Genomic DNA, 22,484 nt, shown 5'->3' with positions numbered 1-22,484 from the left:
TAAGATTAGATCTCAATTACAGGAGAAAAACTATTAAAAATTCCAACATATGGAGGCTGAACAACACACTGCTGAATAACCAACAAATCACAGAAGAAATCAAAATATGCACAGAAACGAATGAAAATGAAAACACAACAACCCCAAACCTGTGGAACACTGTAAAAAAAGTGCTAAGGGGAACGTTCATAGCAATATACGCATACCTCAAGAAACAAGAAAAAGTCAAATAAATAACTTAACTCTACACCTAAAGCAACTAGAAAAGGAGGAAATGAAGAACCCCAGGGTTAGTAGAAGGAAATAAATCTTAAAAATTAGGGCAGAAATAAATGCAAAAGAAACAAAAGAGACCATAGCAAAAATCAACAAAGCCAAAAGCTGGTTCTTGAGAAGATAAATAAAACTGACAAACCATTAGCCAGACTCACCAAGAAACAAAGGGAGAAAAATCAAATCAATAAAATTAGAAATGAAAATGGAGAGATCACAATAGACAACACAGAAATACAAAGGATCATAAGAGACTACTATCAGCAACTATATGCCAATAAAATGGACAACGTGGAAGAAATGGACAAATTCTTAGAAAAGTACAACTTTTCAAAACTGAACCAGGAAGAAATAGAAAATCTTAACAGACCCATCACAAGCAAGGAAACTGAAACTTTAATCAGAAATTTTCCAACAAACAAAAGCCCAGGACGAGATGGCTTCACAGCTGAATTCTATCAAAAATTTAGAGAAGAGCTAACACCTATTCTACTCAAACTCTTGCAGAAAATTTCAGAGAGAGGGAAACTTCCAAACTCATTCTATGAGGCCACCATCACCCTAATACCAAAACTTGACAAAGATGCCACAAAAAAAAGAAAACTACAGGCCAATATCACTGATGAACATAGATGCAAAAATCCTTAACAAAATTCTACCAAACAGAATCCAACAACATTTAAAAAGATCATACATCATGACCAAGTGGGCTTTATCCCAAGGATGTAAAGATTCTTCAATATACACAAATCAATCAATATAATACACCACATTAACAAATTGAAAAATAAAAACCATATGATTATCTCAATAGATGCAGAGAAAGCCTTTGACAAAATTCAACATCCATTTATGATAAAAACCCTCCAGAAAGCAGGAATAGAAGGAACATACCTCATAATAAAGGCTATATATGACAAACCCACAGCAAACATTATCCTCAATGGTGAAAAACTGAAAGCATTTCTCCTAAAATCAGGAACAAGACAAGGGTGCCCACTTTCACCACTACTATTCAACATAGTTTTGGAAGTCTTGGTCACAGCAATCAGAGCAGAAAAAGAAATAAAAGGAATCCAAATTGGAAAAGAAGAAGTAAAACTCTCACTGTTTGCAGATGACATGATCCTCTACATAGAAAACCCTAAAGACTCCACCAGAAAACTATTAGAGCTAATCGATGAATATAGTAAAATTGCAGGATATAAAATCAACACACAGAAATCCCTTGCATTCCTGTACGCTAATGAGAAAATAGAAAGAGAAATTAAGGAAACAATTCCATTCACCATTGCAACGAAAAGAATAAAATACTTAGGAATATATCTACCTAAAGAAACAAAAGACCTATATATAGAAAACCATAAAACACTGGTGAAAGAAATCAAAGAGGACACAAATAGATGGAGAAATATACTGTGTTCATGGATCAGAAGAATCAATATACTGAAAATGTGTATGCTACCCAAAGCAATCTATAGATTCAATGCAATCCCTATCAAGCTACCAACGGTATTCTTCACAGAGCTAGAACAAATAATTTCACAATTTGTATGGAAATACAAAAAACCTCAAATAGCCAAAGCAATCTTGAGAAAGAAGAATGGAACTGGAGGAATCAACTTGCCTGACTTCAGGCTCTACTACAAAGCCACAGTCATCAAGACAGTATGGCACTGGCACAAAGACAGAAATATAGATCAATGGAACAAAACAGAAAACCCAGAGATAAATCCATGCACCTATGGACACCTTATCTTTGACAAAGGAGGCAAGAATATACAATAGAGAAAAGACAACCTCTTTAACAAGTGGTGCTGGGAAAACTGGTCAACCACTTGTAAAAGAATGAAACTAGAACACTTTCTAACACCATACACAAAAATAAACTCAAAATGGATTAAAGATCTAAGTGTAAGACCAGAAACTATAAAATTCCAAGAGGAGAACATAGGCAAAACACTCTCCGACATAAATCACAGCAGGATCCTCTATGACCCACCTCCCAGAATATTGGAAATAAAAGCAAAAATAAACAAATGAGACCTAATTAAAATTAAAGGCTTCTGCACAACAAAGGAAACTATAAGCAAGGTGAAAAGACAGCCTTCAGAATGGGAGAAAATAATAGCAAATGAAGCAACTGACAAAGAATTAATCTCAAAAATATACAAGCAACTCCTGCAGCTCAATTCCAGAAAAATAAATGACACAGTCAAAAAATGGGCCAAAGAAGTAAACAGACATTTCTGCAAAGAAGACATACAGATGGCTAACAAACACATGAAAAGATGCTCAACATCACTCATTATCAGAGAAATGCAAATCAAAACCACAATGAGGTACCATTTCATTCCAGTCAGAATGGCTGTGATCCAAAAGTCTACAAGCAATAAATGCTGGAGAGGGTGTGGAGAAAAGAGAGCCCTCTTACACTGTTGGTGGGAATGCAAACTAGTATAGCCACTATGGAGAACAGTGTAGAGATTCTTTAAAAAAGTGGAAATAGAACTGCCATATGACCCAGCAATCCCACTGCTGGGCATACACACCAAGGAAACCAGAACTGAAAGAGACACGTGTACCCCAATGTTCATCGCAGCACCGTTTATAATAGCCAGGACATGGAAGCAACCTAGATGTCCATCAGCAGACGAATGGATGACAAAACGATGGTACATATACACAATGGAGTATTACTCAGCCATTAAAAAGAATACATTTGAACCAGTTCTAATGAGGTGGATGAAACTGGAGCCTATTATACAGAGTGAAGTAAGCCAGAAAGAAAAACACCAATACAGTTATACTAGCACATATATATGGCATTTAGAAAGATGGTAATGATAACCCTGTATACAAGACAAAAGAGACACAGATGTATAGAACAGTCTTTTGGACTCTGTGGGAGAGGGCAAGGGTGGGATGATTTGGGAGAATGGCATTGAAACATGTATATTATCATATGTGAAACGAATTGCCAGTCCAGGTTGGATGCATGATACGGAGTGCTCGGGGCTGGCGCACTGGGATGACCCAGAGGGAGGGGATGGGGAGGGAGGTGGGAGGGGGGTTCAGGATGGGGAACACAGGTACACCCATGGCGGATTCATGTCAATGTATGGCAAAACCAATACAATATTGTAAAGTAATTAGCCTCCAATTAAAATAAATAAATTTTTATTAAAAAATAAAAATAAATAATAAGTAAATCAAGCCAAGAGGAAAAATGCTGTTTGCTTATTAGAAAAATGAAACAAAAATAAAATAAAATAAAATAAAAAATAAAACTCAGAAGTTTGTAAATACTAAAATACAAGGCCCTGTACAAAGTGAGAGACCATGCAACACATATGTACTAATTTAAAAAATGAAGAAAAAGTGCTTTTCTGGAGTTTCATTCTTATTCTAAATAACAATGAAAAGGATAGTCAAATATATGGTTTTTCCAGTAGTCATGTATGGATATGAGAGCTGGACTATAAAGAAGGCTGAGCCCCAAAGATGCTTTGATGCTTTCAGATTGTGGTGTTATATAAGACTCTGAGAGTCCCCTGGACAGCAAGGAGATCAAACTAGTTAATCCTAAAGGGAATCAACCCCTAATATTTACTGGATGCTGAAGACCACTTTGGCCACCTGATGTGAAGAACTGACTCATTGGAAAAGATCCTGATTCTGGGAAAGACTGAGGGTGGGAGGAGAAGTGGGCAACAGAAGATGGAATGGTTAGATGACATCCCTGACTCAACGGACATGAGTTTGAGCATACTCTGAAAGATAATGAAGGACAGGGAAGCCTGGCATGTTGCAGTACATGGAATCACAAAGAGATGGGCACAACTTAGCAGCTGAACAACAACAACAATACTGGTATAAAGTTTTTTAAAATGACATTTTATATTTAGGAAAATAACATAATGTTTAATACCCATATGCAAAAGTTCCCCTTTCTGTTTTGAGCCAAAGAACATTTAAAAAGTCAAGATAATACTTCTCAACTATGTCCTTCCATAATTGACCATCTTAAAATAAAAGATGGCCCACCAAAGTCAGAAGTGCTTGGTTAACCTCAAAAACAGTGTTGGTTTGTACAATATAATCTGACAAAAGCTGAAATTCAGGAGAACTGATGACAAGAAACCACCATGGAGTAGAAGAAGAGTAGAGATGACAGTGTAATTGGCAAATGGCAAGGTAGAGAGTGTATGCATGCTAAGTTACTTCAGTCATGGCTGACTCTTTTTGACCCTAAGGACTATACCCACCAGACTCCTCTATCCATGGGATTTCCCAGGCAAGAATATTGGAGTGGGCTGCCATTTCCTCCTCCAGGGGTCCTTCCTAATCCAGGGATGGGAACCAAATCTCCTGCATTGCAGGCAGATTCTTTACCACTGAGCCACCAGGGAAGCCCAAGGTGGACAGTAAATGTGGGCAATCCTTTCAAGAAATATGAGCTGAAGAGGGAGAGAATTGGAAAAGGTTACAATACCTGGTATTTGTTTTCTTCTTAGAACTTATCATTATTTATAATTTTATTTGCTTATTTATTTTTACTAAATCAACAATCTAGTTGGTAAGAAAGACAGCAAATCATGTGAGGCAAGAACTATGTATGTTTCCTGTTTACTGTTGCATTCACACTAGAAAGCCTAATACAGGCAATAGTGTGTTATTCACTCAGTTGTGTCTGACTCTTTGTGACTCCACAGACTGTAGACCACCAGGCTCCCCTGTCCATGGAGTTCTCCAGGCAAGAATACTGGAGTAGGTTGCTATTCCCTTCTCCAGGGCATCTTTCCAACCCAGGTTTGGTCTCCTGCATTGCAGGCAGATTCTTTACCATTTGATGAATAAATGAGTGAGACAAGCTTGCATGTTTCGTTGATCACTCCGGAGCAAAGCTTTGCCCAGCTTACACATAAAGACACTGGTTCTTGTTTGGTTTCTGAAATGTGAGTCACTCATATGCCCAGCCATTATAATCAGATTTTATTTAACATTTAGGCTACATAAAGGGCTTCCCTGATAGTTCAGTTGGTAATGAATCTGCCTGCAATGCAGGAGACCCTGGTTCTATTCCTGGGTCGGGAATATCCGCTGGAGAAGGGATAGGCTACCCACTCCACCACTCCAGTATTCTTGGGCTTCCTGTATGGTTCAGCTGTTAAAGAATCTGCCTGCAATGCAGAAGACCTGGATTTGATCCCTGGGTTGGGAAGATTACCTGGAGAAAGGAAAGGCTGTATTCTTTCCTGTATTTTGGCCTCGAGAATTCCATGGCCTGGAGAAATCCATGGGATTGCAAAGAGTCAGACATGACTGAACAACTTTCAATTTCACTTTAGGCTAAAAATACACATGTGAGAACAAACTTAGTCTCATCTGATCTGACACTTGCCTATACATTCTATCTCTAGTTCATCAGAAAGCTTCCCAGGTGCAACATCAAGCATCAAAGCAGTTCAGTCTTTAACATGGTTAATGAATCCATTCTTTCTTCTAAAGCAAGAAGGTACAGGGAGATCTGCCCAGCAGGGGAAAATGTAGGAATAGGATATTCTGAAAACAAGAGGGTGCATTAAGGAACCAGAACTGCTGGGGGGAATTCAGAAAGAAAGAAACTGTACATGGGTGATGACTGTCCCAGGCCTCAGCTTGTCTTGGATGAACCTTGCCCTGTATTCTTCAACTGCCTTAGTTTTGATCAGTGGCTCATGAAATAAACAATGATTCATTCCTAGTTGATAACAGTAAAAGATCTGCCTTGCAGAGAACGTTGAAGTATCATTTACCAGCAATCCTGGTTTGAAAACCAATCAATTGTGAGCTTCCAACAGTGAATGATATACCACAGAGACTGAGTTGGTGGCTCGCCCATCTCAGCACTGAATGTAAACCAAAATAAATCATGGGCACTAAACAACCAGCTGTACTTGGTGACACTGAGACTTTGTTGTTGTCTCATTCAGACTGAAAAAAGCTGATGGACAGTTAGGATGGGAGTAATTTAAATAAAGATTGACAGCTCTTCTGAAATACTAATTATCTCCTGAATAGGAAACTTTAATTCTAACAGGCAGGTTTTGACCAAAGCCCACAAAAACAAACACTTTTTTTTTTTTAAGGAGGACTTTTTATGCTAGAAGAGACAGTTTAAGGCATTTGTACTGTGGTACTTTGCATATAAATATATATACAGGATGAAGATAAATACCTTAAAATATTCTACTAATAGTTACTAGGGAAATAGAAAGAGTGAAGATAATATTTGGGCTTTCTAATAGGTAGAGTCATAGAAATACTTGGAATTTTGTTAATATGAAAGACTTGCATTTTTACTCTATTAGAGAAAGTGGGATAGGGTGCATTAATGAGAAAGAAGGAAAAGACCAGCAAGGGTTCCTACACTGCTGAGATGAATTGAGTCACTAAACTTGGTTAAATGCTGCTTTTTTTCTTCTAGAATTTATTGTTTCTATATTAATTTTGTGCATTTATACTATTATATGTGAACTCAGGGACCTTAGAAAACATGACCTATACTTTAGAAAGTATAGGCCTCCCAGCCCAGGGGAGTACTCCATATGACCAGTAAATTTAAAACAAGAGGAATAATTCTGTTCTATCAATAACTGTTACACAGAAAAACTATGCAGTATTTCCAACCCATTATTAAAGGGCATTTTCTTTCAAAGATTTATAAATCAAAGGATTGTTCCTGGGCTCAGGGTTGCTATTCCAGGCTTAGCAATTAAAGTAAAAGCCTATAATGGGGAGGTTCATGTGTGCTAAGTTCCTTCAGTTGTGTCCGACTCTGTGACCCTATGGACTATAGCCTGGCACACTCCTCCATCCATGGGATTCTCCAGGCAAGAATACTGGAGTGGGTTTCCATGCCCTCCTCCAGGGGATCCTCCCCACTCAGTGACAGAAGCCACATCTCTTACTTGTCCTGCACTGGCAGGCAGGTTCTTTACCACTAGTGCCACCTGGGAAGCCCCATAAGAGGGAAGTACTAGTAAGTAAGATACACCAATTTACTGAATTCCTTTTCCTTAAACTTAACTCACCTTTAAGAGATGAGGGAAAGATCCTAAATTTAAAATTTTCAGGGTCAGTGTGTGGCTAATGTTAAGTCTCCGTAGAAACATATCCCATGATATTTTAATTGACAATTTAGTGTAGGTAAAGCACATAATTTATAACCAAGACGATTTTTTTAAACTTAAACATTTCTAAACATTTTTCAGAAAATAACTCCTAAGCACTATCAGTCTTCTTATAAACATATCAGTTAATCAAAAAGTCAAAATACTTTTAATTATCCTCATCATTTTCAGTGAAGTCTTCTATCTGAAGAAATTTTCAGTAATGTCATAGAGTATCTTAGATTTGACAGTCCTCACCAAAGTAGTCAACATGACAAGGGTATATTTAATGCTTACTGTGTACCAGGAACACAGTCCTAGGGACATGGTAAGATGCTGTCATGCTCTCAAGTAATGTGATCTGAGCAGAAATATGGAGAGAACTAAGTCACCATTTGACTTTAATACATTTCTTTAAACTTTTAAAGATTTTTAATTTAAAACTCTATTAACTATTTATTCTCTATCTTCCTACTAAAACATGAAAATAACAAACAGTAAATTGTCACCACAGAATTTAAGAGCTTTTCATTCAATATCTGGGCAGCAAATAATTTGATATGAGCTCTATCTCTTGGGGGAAAAATGAATATGCTCTGGATGAAACAAATACATTAATAACCAAATCAGTAAACTATATTTAAATTTTCCTGGGAAACATTAATTTTTAAATATAAATGTTCCTCTAATTTTCTCTCTTACCTTCTGAATTACCTCACTGTTCTTCTTTCCTCCTCTTCTAAACATGGGTTTACCCTTGATACAAGAGAGGTACAAATCTGGAATCTATCAGCAACATTCCAGAAAACCATTCTTGTCAAGCTCATCACTGATGGTAATTTTAGAGTGAAGTCCCATTGACACTTTGCATTTTGATCTTATTTGATATATCACCAGCATTTCACTGTTGACATAATTGTCTCTTGACATTCTCTCTTTTCTTGGAATCCATGAAACACCTTTTTTGGAATTTTCATTCTTTTTGTCCCCTCTTTCTCTGTCTTCTCTGAAGATGCCTCTTCTGCCTGCTCCTAAATAAAAGAGCTCTGCAGGTTTATTCTAGCAGATCTTTTCACTCTGTGTGTGTGTGTGTGTGTGTGTGTGTGTGTGTGTGTGCGCGCGCGTGCGCACACGCGCTAAGTCACTTCAGTTGTGCCATACTCTTTGCAACCCTATGGACCATAGCCTGCCAGGCTCCTCTAACCATGGGATTCTTCAGGTAAGAATACTGGAGTGGGTTGCCATGCCCTCCTCCAGGGGATTTTCCTGACTCAGGAATCGAACCCATTCTCTTATGAGTCCTGCATTGGCAGGCAGTTCTTTACCTCTAGCGTCACCTGGGAAGCCCTCTTTTTATTCTACACTCACTCAAACACTGTATATATGTAGATAATGACATCTACAAAAGTATAAAAATGTAAATCAAAATACAAACGTTAGTTGTATTTTTGTCTCGACATCACTCCTTAGCTTCACGTCCCTATAGAGAACTGCATAGTAGGTATCTCAATTAGTACAAGAACATGCTCAAGTCTGGATTTGGTATACCTCTACTTAAGACTTAGTCCTCCACCGGGATCTCCTATCTTAGTGAGTACCATAATCATCCTTTTAGTGGCTCAGGCCTAACCACTCAACAATACCCTGAACTTCCACATACCTAACCAATCATCATGTTTCTGGCTACTCCTTATCCTGGACGACATCTCACCCCTAGGTAAACCATCCCTATAGCTCACCTCAAACAATATCACAGCACTTACAGTTGGTAGGTATTTCCTTCTACTACCATATTTCTCACAGGACAGAACATTATGCTGTCAGAGTCCTTATTTTCTCTTTCAAAGTTGTATTCTCAGCATCATAGAGAGCACCTGGTGCTCATAATACCAGTTGTAACATCTCCTGTTGTTCATTTGCTCATTTGTGTCCAACTCTTTTCAAGCCCATGGACTGCAGCACACTAGGCTTCCCTGTCTTTCACTATCTCTCTGAGTTTGCTCAAACTCATGTCCATGGAGTCAGTGATGCCATCCAGCCATCTCATCCTCTGTTGCCCCCTTCTCCTCCTGCCCTCAATCCTTCCCAGCATTCAAGGTCTTTTCCAGGGAGTCACCCGTTTGCATCAGGTGGCCAAAGTATTGTAGCTTCAGTTTCAGCATCAGTCCTTTCAGTGAATATTCAGGGTTGACTTTTTTCAGGATATACTGGTTTGATCTCATTGCTTTCCAAAGGACTCTCAAGAGTCTTCTCCAGCTCACAATTTGAAAGCATCAGTTCTTTGGCACTCAGCTTTCTTTGTGGTTCAACATCCATACATGACTACCGGAAAAACCATAGCTTTGACTATAGGAACCTTTGTCAGCAACATGATGTCTCTGCTTTTTAATACGCTGTCTAGGTTTTTCTTTGGAGAAATAAATGGCAACACACTCCAGTATTCTTGCCTGGAAAATTCCATGGACAGAGGAGCCTGTGGACTACAGTCCACGGGGTCGCAAAGAGTCAGACATGACTGAGCAACTGTGCATACATAGGTGTGTCATAACTTTTCTTCCAAAGAGCAAGCGTCTTTTAATTTCATGGCTGCAGTCAGCATCCTCAGTGATTTTGGAGCCCAAGAAAACAAAAGCTGCCATTGTTTCCATAACATACCATTCAGTTCAGTTCAGTCACTCAGTCGTGTCCGACTCTTTGCAACCCCATGAATCGCAGCACGCCAGGCCTCCCTGTCCATCACCAACTCCCAGAGTTCACCCAGACTCACGTCATTCGAGTCAGTGATGCCATCCTGCCATCTCATCCTCTGTCGTCCCCTTCTCCTCTTGCCCCCAATCCCTCCCAGCATCACAGTCTTTTCCAGTGAGTCAACTCTTCGCATGAGGTGGCCAAAGTACTGGAGTTTCAGCTTTAGCATCATTCCTTCCAAAGAAATCCAGGGCTGATCTTCAGAATGGACTGGTTGGATCTCCTTGCAGTCCAAGGGACTCTCAAGAGTCTTCTCCAACACCACAGTTCAAAAGCATTAATTCTTCTGGGCTCAGCCTTCTTCACAGTCCAACTCTCACATCCATACATGACCACAGGAAAAACCATAGCCTTGACTAGACGAACCTTTGTTGGCAAAGTAATGTCTCTACTTTTGAATATGCTATCTAGGTTGGTCATAACTTTCCTTCCAAGGAGTAAGCGTCTTTTAATTTCATGGCTGCAGTCACCATTTGCAGTGTTTTTGGAGCCCAGAAAAATAAAGTCTGACACTGTTACCACTGTTTCCCCATCTATTTCCCATGAAGTGAACATACCATAATACCAGGTAAAACAAAGTAGTAACAACTGACACACATGGTAAGTAATAAAGCCAGGACTGAAAGTCAGGCAACCTGCTCCAGTTGTGCTTCTAACTACTTCTAACCATATTGTACCCAGTGCTTAAGCATTTACTTAAATAAGTTAATGACAATAAGACTTTTTCTTAATTCCGCAAAATTATGTATCGAAGGGCATGTGTATTAATGGCCAGGCATAAATATATGATTGAGAGTTAAATCCCTAAGGCATAAATATAAAATCTACTTTTTACATGAAAATCACCAAGTGATATAACACATCAGTCTGACAAAACAGTAATGCAACATCAATCATCTATTTATCCAGCAGTAGGAAACTCAACATTTAACAAGAAAACCAGGTGAAGCATATCCTTGGATCCATGCACTGTGAAGTAGCCAGATTTAAATAGAGCCTGTTAACTTAGTGTAGTGTATAAGGTGAAGGTGACTGATTCAATAGGTACAGTTACATGACCTGGGCTAAAAATGTTCTGCTTTTCCTCACAGAGGCAGCTTTTAATTAAAGATAGACAACTGTATAAAGAGGCATGTTGATGTGGAAGGAAGGCTGAAGGCAAAAAGACAAAATCCATCCAGAGAGAAGATATGGGCTCATTTATTACTTGGGAAGTGAGGCAAAAAAACTGTGCATACTCTAGTTGCCCCTGGAACCTTTCATGAATTATTGTCTACTGCAAAAATTTTGCTATAATGATGATGGAATTATACAGAACATATTAAATTATAATTAGTATCCTCTCTATTAAAAATCAATATGCAGTACTTTTCTAGTTAAAAATGTAGAGTCAGAGAATCTTGAAGTTTGATGAAAATTTTAAGTGATTTATCTTTTTTCTCATTCAATGTGAAAATCCTGTATAGCATCCCTGAAGGATTATGTAGTAGTCTTAGCAGGAATACTTCCACTGATGGGGAATTTAGCAGGACATCAGGCAGGCTCATTCAGCACTCAGAGGCTCATGTTATTAGGGCATTCTTTCATACTTGGACCTAAATCTGTTTCATGGGACTTACACTCATTGACTCATATCTTAGTCCACTTGGGCTGTAATGGCAAAGTATCACACACTGGGTGACACATATACACCAGACATCTATTTCTCACAATTCTGGAGGCCTGAAGTCCAAGACGAAGGTATCAGCATGGTCAAGTTTGGTGAGACCCTCCTTCCTAATTTATAACTGGTGCCTTCTCAGTGTGTCCTCACATGGTAGAACGGGCTGTGGCCTTTTTTAATAAATGCACCAGTCCCATTTCTACAGGCACCACCATCACCACCTAAGCACCTCCCAAAGGTCCTACAGAGGACATCGAGAGTTCAACATAGGAATTTTGGAGGGACACAAACATTCAGACTAAAGCAGTCCATATTCTGCTCTCTGGAGTAAAGCAGACAGAATTACTCTCTAACACCTTAATCTTACAATAAAAAATAGCACTGCAGAGCTGAAAAGGACTGCATGAAGTAACAAACATCCCTTTTACAGAAAAGAAAGTGGAAACTCAAAGTAGAAATATAGGACATAAATCTGGATATTAGTAAAGCTATTACTAAAACCCTTCTGACTGATATTTCCCTAATTCTCCAGTCCTTTTTATTACTTTATTTCATTTATTATTATTGTTATCATGTTACTCTCCCACACATATATATATTAAGATAATAATAATTTCTTGATTAGCTCTTGTCTGGTCAAATAACCTTGTTAGACTTGAGTAATAACCATAATACTCAAAGTAGAAAAACCAGCATCAGCTCATTTGTTTCTCAGTCAAGAATAAAGATAATCATGATCAAAAGTTCCCAGCCCAAACCATAAGGGCACTAGACAAAGTACTTTAAAAAAATATATATAAAGTGAAAAAGTTAGTTTAAAACTCAACCTTCAAAAAGCTAAGATCATGGCATCCAGTCCCATCAATTCATGGCAAATAGATGGGAAACAATGGAAATAGGGAGAGACTTTATTTTTTTGGGCTCCAAAATCACTGAAGATGGTGACTGCAGCCATGAAATTAAAAGACTCTTGCTCCTTGGAAGAAAAGCTTTGACCAACCTAGATAGCATATTAAAAAGCAGAGACCTTACTTTATCAACAAAGGTCCGTTTAGTCAAAGTTATGTTTTTTCCAGTAGTCATGTATGGATGTGAGAGTAGGACTACAAAGAAAGATGAGCACCCAAGATTTGATGCTTTTGAACTGTGGTGTTGGGGAAGACTCTTGAGAGTCCCTTGGACTGCAAGGAGATCCAACCAATTAATCCTTAAGGAAATCAGTCCTGAATATTCATTGGAAAGACTGATGCTGAAACTGAAACTCCAAAACTTTGGCCACATGATGCAAAGAACTGACTCATTGGAAAAGATTCTAATGCTGGGAAAGATTGAAGGCAGCAGAAGGGGATGACAGAGGATGAGATGGTTGCATGGCATCACCAACTGGATGGACATTAGTTTGAGCAAACTCCAGGAGTTGGTGATAGAGAAGCCTGGCATGCTGCAGTCCATGGAGTTGAAAGAGCTGGACATGACTGAGTGACTAAACTGAACTGAATCATCAAATACAGAAAAAATGAAATGCAATCTCTTCTATGCAACAGAGTAGAATGGAAGAGGTCGGTTATATCCAGACACACATAGCCATACACTATGCTTTCCAAGTCTAAGCATCTAATTAATCACAGGCCACAATTTTTACCAAATGCTTTGGCACTATAACATCTGCACTGCCATCTTTCTAGCCTTCATCATTGGTTTCCTTGCCATTTTCTCTCCAGCCCTTAAAAGAGAAAAATTTTCACCTTCTGCTGTGACAGCACTCCACTTTTTAGGGTACATAAGGACAGGCTGGTTTTTGTTGCCCTATCAAACATCCCCAAATCTCAGTGGCTTAACATTTGCAAAGACTTATTCCTCACTTACACTACATGTGTTTTTAAGGATGCTGGCTCTATTCTGGTCATTCATGGAGCCTGAATGACAAGGGCTCCAGCTAGACTCAAACTCCAACAGTGGCTACCAAGAAAGGAGCCATTTTTCAATGCTTCTCATTGGCAATTAAATGCTTCTACTTAGAGGTAACCCATGTCTCTTCCACTCACATTTTAATTGGTCAAAACAAGTCATGTGATCAGAGGGTGCAAAAAAGTGCAATCCTCTTAATGTGTCTCCAGGGCAAGGAACTGAAGTATCTGTGAAGCTCGAATGACCCACCAGCTCTCCCAGTTTCTTCTTCCATTGATTCTCCTACTAATTACAGAAGAGTGTCTTCCCTTATTTTTTAATATAAGACTTTGGGAAATATCTTTGCAACATGTTTTCCCTCAAAAGCATATAAATTATGTCTCCAGAGAGTAAATAGAGGAGGGAGATGGACGCTAACATAAGTATTATCCTACTTGTTATTTTATGTCCATGTTTATGTACATTTACTTCAGATACAGGTGAGTGAAAATAGGCTTTGGGAGTCCCTCTGGAAATTAGAACAGTATGTGGCATTAACTTGGGGCTTCCCTGGTGGCTGAGACATAAAGAATTATCCTGCAACGCAGGAGACTCGGGTTCGATTTCTGGATCAGGAAGATCCCCTGGATCAAGGAATGGCTATCCACCACAGTATTCTTGCCTGGAGAATTCCATGGACAGAGAAGCCTGGAAGGCTACAGTCCATGAGGTTGCAAAGATCAGACACAACTGATCACACACACATTACAGCATTAATTTAGGATTTAGATTTTAAACTTGTATTCTTTGTAGTTAACAAAAGGCCTGGGAATGGGGCTTTGGAAGGGTAGTTCTATAGTCTGTCCTTTTGCATTTAGTATTTTCAAACCTACCATAGTTGAGTCTCCTCCAAGGCTTAAAGGCCCATGAAATAAATATACCTTTACACATTTACTGAAAGAAAGAACCATTGCCTCCAGTGTAGAAACATCTATTACTAAGAATCAAGGAAGAACTTAGCCACATAGTTGTAAATGAAATACTTTCTGACAGAATCAGAAATGTGAGTTAAAGCAGCTACATATAGGTAAAAGGTAAGTTTACAACAACATAATTGCATGTTGTAATGTTTAAACTCTGGCACACAATCACACTGCAACTTATAAAGCCTTTCCTTTGCAAAATTTCTTTACTACAGATTTCTTTTGTTTACATAAATTCATCTCTCCTTAACTAGGGAAAAACCAAAAAAAAAAAAAAAAAAAACCTCTTTTTGAATGGGTGACACAGAGTACGTAAATACTATCTTTTATTTCATTTAAAACCTTGCCAATGATTTCTATATTTTTATCTCCTAGAGCTAAAAAAACAAATGTTCTTTATACTTGCTAAATCCCTTTTATCTGAAAAGTAGAAACAAAAAAGGAGATTTCTTTGTTTCCCACATAATTTCCTTATTCACCTTTTTACATCAGATTTTCCTTTTTTTTAAAACCATGAATACTGTTGTCAAGATAATCTGACTATATGTAATGGATAAAATAGGAAAAAATATGTTCAAATTGGTATTTAAATTTTCCTCCAGTTGTTTTATGCTCTCCAAGCTCTGAAATATAACAATGAAAAATCATCTCTCAAATATATTATCTAATACACAAAGTATGTGTTAGTTGCTTAGTTGTGTCCGACTCTTTGCAACTGTAGCCTGCAATAATCAATGGGCTGCCTCTGCCGATACATTTAATAATACAAAATATCTGTAAACGTAGTAAATGGATTTAAAAAAAATAAATGACTATCTTAGTCATTTATTTTTGGCCACTCCAAGGGGCATGTGGGATCTTACTTCCTTGATCAGGGATTGAACCCATGTGCCCTACAATGGGAGCACTGAGTCTTGACCACTGGACTGCCAGGGAAATCCTCCACAGTAAATGGATATTTTAAAAGAGACATAGCCCATAAACACTTTCAATATTACAGTTTATCTCCTTTTAAATCATGGTTCTTAAAATCCCTGTACAGAATTCTATAGGGTAGAATGATCTTCCAGAATTTCACACTCTTATTTAGCATCATTACCTAAATAATGATTAAGGATAATCATTTGGAATTTGCACACCAATGTATCCTTGGTTTTTCTAGAGATAATCTAGTGTAAAGATTAAGAATTGGAGCCTTAAAGTCAGAGACCTATACTTATAGTAATAACACTTACTTATAGGGTTATCAGGATGAAATGAGTAAATACTCAGCACAGAGACTGGAGTAAAACATACCTTCAGTAAATACATGCTATAATTATTATATTATATATTATCTGGTCAAGCTACATGGGAGCTTACAAATAGGAAAAGATATAAAGTTAAATGCATCATAAAAATAGGCCACACTTGACTTATAGAGACAAGTTGTGAATAAACATCTACAAAATCATATTCATTTTTATAGCAGTAAAAAATTTTTGTTTACTTGCTAATAATTGAATTCAAAATACTGTATATCGAAAGCAATATTTAGTAATATTGCTAAAGCATAAAGATAGCTTAGAGTGTACACTTTCTTCCAAGTACTTGGTGACCATGATTTTTGGAGTCTGTACATGAAAAAATAAAATCTCTGAATTAAATCCAAGAATAAAGAGATTTTATTTTTTCTTTTTGAAATGCAGGTAAGCAGTATGCACTTTATGCAATTTATGAAGTTCAAATTATCATCAGTTACAAGGCTTCTGAGTGTCAGAGTAGATAACTTTTCACGCATCAGGTTGAATCCCCGTGCTTGCGTGGTGTCACACAGCCTGGTGAAGTGCCCTTCTTGCTGTTTCTGTATTCCTACCATTTCTGTCTAAGCTTGTTCAAATATGTATAAATAACATTGACTCCACCAAAAAACAAAGTTCTATAAGACATGGATTGTTTTCTCATTGCAATAATTGGGCTGGACAACTAAAGGAAATTACATAAAGAAGTGCCAATGAGCCAGATGTGATCTGTAGCGAATTTCCCTCCGTGTATGATTTCTTCAAAGCAAAATTACATCCTGTCAAATATGTTGGAAATTCAGTATTTACTGAATTTTATATCAGATTTCACGGAAAAGTCTAGCTTATTTTTACTGAGTCAAAAACCTACTTACCTCTGATAAAATCTTATTTGCTTTACTGTATTAGTAAATGTATCTCTTGTAAATGGGTATATGCAACAATGTGTAGGCAAAAAGTGATTAGTTAGGATAATGGTTTTCATCATTTCAATGATGGAGCATAGTGTCCACTAGAAATGCCTCTCTAGTTAGAATTCTATATATTTAAAGAAAACTAAATCGAACTCAAGTCCTTTGTGAATGAGGCAAGACACAGTCAATAAATGAAACAGTCTCTTACCAGAATAAAATGATTCTAACATTTCCTTTCTTCCAGAAAGCTCTTGCAGATTTTCCCCAATCAGGATAGGGTTTGTCCTGAAGCATCATATCAGTGACCTGCAACAATGAAAGAAACTTATTAGGCACTTTCATAAATAAATCTTCCATTCAGCTTTAAAAAAAAAAAAAAAATATATATATATATATATATATATATATATATACACACACACACATAAATTATATATATATAAAATCCACATTTTTCTAAGAATAAAATATGTATTTTAAAATTAGAACACATGCAGAGATAAAAATTACAAGGATATATTTCCTTCAGTTAAAAGTTTTCACAGTTCATTTGACTTTACATAATGAATGAGCATATTCAAGGTCGTTCAACATATCAAATAGTGCTATTTTTTTTAAAACACATCCATCAAGATGATCTTATATAAGGAAGCATCTTAAGATACTGTTAACTTCTCCATAGAAACAAAAACATAATATTTAAATTAAATGCCATATTCTTTTAAAATGTTTCTAAATCAGAAACTCCAAAATTCAAATATTTCCTGATGTGTTGAGATTTTTACCTATACTACTAATCAAAATAGTGACTTCTTTTTTCTCCCTTTTCCCTTTCAATGGTATGAACCCTTTTAAAAATGTATTTATTTATTTATTTTGCTGCATCAGGTCTTAGTAGCAGCCCATGTGATCTTTCGTTGTGGCATGCTGGCTCTTCTCTAGCTGTGGCACATGGGCTAGTTGTCCCGAGGCATGTAGGATCTTAGTTCCCAGATCAGGGACCAAACCCATGTCTCCTGCTTTGGGAGGTGGATTTTTTAAAAATGGACCACCAAGGAAGTCCCATGACTTGAACCCTTTACATGGCACATTTATTCTAATTATCCAGCATTTTCTCAAAAATGCTATACCTCTTTTTCTCACACGCACAGATTCTGACATCTTGGGTAAAGTCACATCACCACTGTGATGCTTTTCCCTGTTCCTTCCAACTGTGGTTCTTGAGTCATCCTTCTTATGTCACAGATCCCTTTCCACCTTCTATTTTACTCATTTATGTACTATTTCCCTCTCTTCTCTACATTTTAAAATTCTTGAAAGTGAAGATTTGTTTTTGTTGCCTTTTTAATGTCTTAAGAATCTTTTACATAAAAGACTTCAAAATATTTGCTCAAAGAAGATACAAGGAAATGAATTGATATAAATGCATGCTTGTTTTTACAAATGCATTAACAGCTAGATAGGGGTAAGAGGATAAGAGGTACAAATTCTTATATATAAAATAAATAAGCTAAAATGATATATTGTACAACATGGGGAATATAGTCAATATTTTATAATAACTTTAAATAGAGTATAATCTATAAAATACTGAATTATGTTGTACACCTGAAACTAATATAATACTGTAAATCAACTATGCTTCAATTTTAAAAAGCACAAAAATGCATTAACAAAGTAAACTGCTCACTGGCCACATCTCATATTAATAGTTTCGAATATTAAAAATAATCATAAGTAAATAACTGATTACAAAAGTATTTTTAAAAAGCTGATAGATGGGGAATCTACTTTTTCTAATAAAAGAAAATGTATTGTGTATATACACACACATGTTCCTTTTTTCACAAAATATACCTTCCTTTTAAGAGAATAGTATTTCATTAATTATATATTTAATTTATAGAGTTCAAATTAAAACAAAACAAATTCAAAATTAAGAAAATATATAGGATGAGATATACTGAATTGAGTAAGGAAACATTTTCATCATCAATTAAAATATACTTTTTCATGCTCTCTTAAAGTGTTAACATTACATTTAAGTGTGACTTCCAACAATGATCTGACTGGAATGGAATGGGTGAGATTTAATCATTTATGATAAAAGATTTTGACTGGGTAGAGGGGGGATGCCTTCTGGATCAGTGACCCCTTCCATACCACTGGAATTTCTGTGGAAGGCACACCAATTCTCAGGCAAGCCCATCTTGATGTGCTGTACAACATCTAAGAAATGGTCTCTAAAAACACTCACTAGCATGCTAGTGACTAAGATGAAATCAGAACAGAGGGTAAGGAGCCCAGTCTCCAGGAAATATTCACTCATTTCTTCTTTATAGTCTCTTTTCAATATCACTTCTTGGATAGAACTCCCAAGCTTCTCTTGGTTGATGAGAACCAAAGCAAGTTCATGGACCATCACTGAGTAACACTGTGAATTTATTATACCTTTGTCTAACTCAGGGCTTACATCAACTTTGTGTGTGATGTGGTTGTACTACTGAATCTGAAGATTCAAGCATAAGTAGTCTTAATACAAACTTTCAGTTTTTTTCTTTAAATTGTTAATGACTTTGGTAATTGTGAATGCAAGTGATATGAATTCAAAAGGAAAAACACTTGTTTCATTTACTTTTAAAGGAAACTTATTTATTAATGACTTTATCATTTATTTTCTTCATGACACTTTACAATTACAAGATTTTATTTTCTCACTCAGACTACTGCCTATAGATTGTATCTTCAATCAAAAAAGATTCATGATATTTAACAGAATGAACAAAGGGAAGATGATAGAATAAAAGCGAAACATGAATCAAGTGAGTTACATGCTTACGAGAAAATGAGCAAAGACAAAAGCAGAGATATTTAAATTCCATATATTCTTGGGCATAAAAAGTTTTATATCATAACTCCCCTTAAGGAAAGAATTGCTATTCTTCCAAATATAATGACTTCATCCACTATTCCTTCATAAACGTCTTGAATAACAATTCTCTTGTCAAATTTTATTTTTTACAAAACCTCAAGGTTAAGTAAATAAATACTTAAATAAATATTTCATGTTTCACCAGTTTTGTAACAGATTTAATTAATTCTGTTCAACAATATTTATCCTGTTTCAGAAAGTGGCTGCATGGTAATAAATATTTTCAAGGTACAGAATGATTACTGGGTGGATTTTATTCAATTTTCAATGTTTTCTCCAGGGCACTTTCTGGGAAATACTTATTATATTTTCTAGAAGGAGGCAATCTGCTGCTATATACCAATTATTACAGCAGCATGTTTTGTAAAAATGACATTCAAGGATAAAGGCTTTTTTCAGGAAAACGGCAAGATGAGGCAAAGAACATTTTTCTAATGCCAGACAGCTGGTCTTTTTCACCCCCAGCTCCAACTCTTTATTTTAAGTCATATCATCAGATCAATGTCAGGTCACTAGCAGCTAAATTGGCAGGAGCAGAGACAGTCATTAAAGGGATGCATTCAATAAAGAAAAATCCAATTACCTTCTGCATTAGAGAAATCAAATGCATTTCTTGTGTTGGTCAAGGACAGTCTTTGTGGGGAAAGATGCAGGAAAGGGGTTGCTGAGGACAATGCAGAAAAAGGTTACTGTGTAACATAAACCCAATGCAAAACTTGCTGATGCTTCTAAGGAAGATTATTAGAATTTGAAATTGTGGGACTTTCTAAGCCGAGAGATATTTGTTTAACTCTTTGAGTTCCACAGTTGTTCCCTTACCCTTTCCTGTTTACTAGGTCTTTGCACAAAATTTAGAACTTCATGGACTTCCCTGGTGGCTCAGACGGTAAAGCGCCTGTCTACAATTCAGGAGACCAGGGTTCGATCCCTGGGTTGGGAAGATCCCCTGGAGAAGGAAATGGCAATCCACTCCAGTACTATTGCCTGGAAAATCCCATGGACAGAGGAGCCTGGTAGGCTACAGTCCATGGGGTTGCAAAGAGCTGGACATGACTGAGAGACTTCACTTTTCACTTTCAAGAACTTCATTATGTTCCTTATTGCATTATGCCTTGAAGGTAGTTTTACTCAGTAGAATCCAAGCTTATTTTAAGGTTTGATAAATGACAACGCACTCCAGTATGCTTGCCTTTAGAATTCCATGGACAGAGGAGCCTGGCAGGCTATAGTGCATTGGTTGCAAAGAGTCAGACATGACTGAGCGACTAACACTTTCACTTTCACTTTCATTGTGCAACTGGACCAGAAACATGAATATCGAGTTGTTGGCTTTTGTTTTTTTTTTTTTTTTAGTTCTTTAAATGTTTGGTAGATTTCACCAGTGAAACCATTATGTCCAGTGGGCTTTTATTTGTTAGGATATTTTTGATTACTGATTCAGTTTTCTTACTAGTTATAAATCTATTTCTTTATAATGTAGTTTTTTGTAGGTTTTGTGTTTCTAGGAATTTCTCCACTTCATCTAGATTATCCCACTTTTTGGTGTATTGTTGTTCATAATAATCTCTTATAATCCTTTTTATTTCTGTAGAATCAAGAGTAATGTCCCACTTTCATTTAGATTTTAGTAATTTGAATATTCTCTCTTATCTTAGGGAGAAGGCAATGGCACCCCACTCTTAGTCTGTGTGGCTAAAAGTTCATTATATTTATTGATCTTTTCAAAGAAAGAACTTCTGGTTTCATGAATTTCTGTATTGTATTTCTACTTTTATAGAGAGGTAGATGAATATCGAGTTTTAAAAGTCAGTGTTGTTAGTCGCTCAATCGTGTTCAATTCTTTGTGACCCCATGCACTATAGCCCACCAGGTTCCTCTGTCCATGGACTTCTCCAGGCAAAAATACTGGAGTGGGTAGCTATTCCCTTCTCCAGGGGATCTTCCCAACCCAGGGATTGAACCAGGGTCTCCTGCATTGCAGACAGGTTCTTTACCATCTGATCTACTGAATATGAAAGAAAGTAATCTCTACAGGAATCTAAGTGAAAACTTTGCTCCTGTGTGAGTTGAGTATATGTGATTGGAGAGTAACAGGGCAGCGGGAAAATAACAATGATGTCAGTAACACCTTACATTTGCTAGTGAACTTAATGGATTACAAACTCTTAGATGTACTTTACAAACTCTCAGATGTACTTTTCTTAACAATTGTTCAATTTTATGTTGTTATATCCCATCTTTTGTCCATAGAGAAAGAAAAATTAGTGACCAGGGTTACACTAAAGTACTATTAATATTTTGTTCAGCAGTTAGCCTGCTCTACTTCTCATCCATGTTTTATCTCTAACCAGCTTTAGATTGGAGAAGGAAATGGCAACCCACTCCAGTGTTCTTGCCTGGAGAATCCAAGGGACAGGGGAGCCTGGTGGGCTGCCGTCTATGGGGTTGCACAGAGTTGGACACGACTGAAGTGACTTAGCAGTAGCTATAGATTTGGGGCAAAATAATCAACTCCTCTGTGTCTCAGTTTCTTACTCATCATCTCTCTGTGTTAGTTTCTCAGTCCATGGACTGTAACCTGCCAGGCTCCTCTGTCCATAGGATTTTCCAGACAAGAAGACCGAAGTGGGTTGCCATTTCCTTCTCCAGG

At 37.0% G+C, this 22,484-nt stretch overlaps 1 protein-coding gene across 4 annotated transcripts in view; it reads right to left on the bottom strand.

Annotated features, from left to right (window-relative positions):
- Window positions 1-22,484, bottom strand: part of TMEM117 (transmembrane protein 117) — a 611,331-nt gene that overhangs the window by 200,400 nt on the left and 388,447 nt on the right. For all 4 annotated transcript variants that reach the window (XM_027542636.1, XM_027542638.1, XM_027542639.1 and 1 more), the window contains one exon: window positions 17,111-17,208. In XM_027542636.1, coding sequence (XP_027398437.1) covers window positions 17,111-17,208 — 98 coding nt within the window. The remainder of the gene's footprint in view (window positions 1-17,110; window positions 17,209-22,484) is intronic.

Source organism: Bos indicus x Bos taurus, chromosome 5 (assembly GCF_003369695.1).
Source record: "Bos indicus x Bos taurus breed Angus x Brahman F1 hybrid chromosome 5, Bos_hybrid_MaternalHap_v2.0, whole genome shotgun sequence".
NCBI classification, from domain to species: Eukaryota; Metazoa; Chordata; class Mammalia; order Artiodactyla; family Bovidae; genus Bos; species Bos indicus x Bos taurus.
The sequence above is the reverse complement of the archived record's forward strand: the minus strand, read 5'-3'. Positions and strand labels throughout refer to the sequence as shown.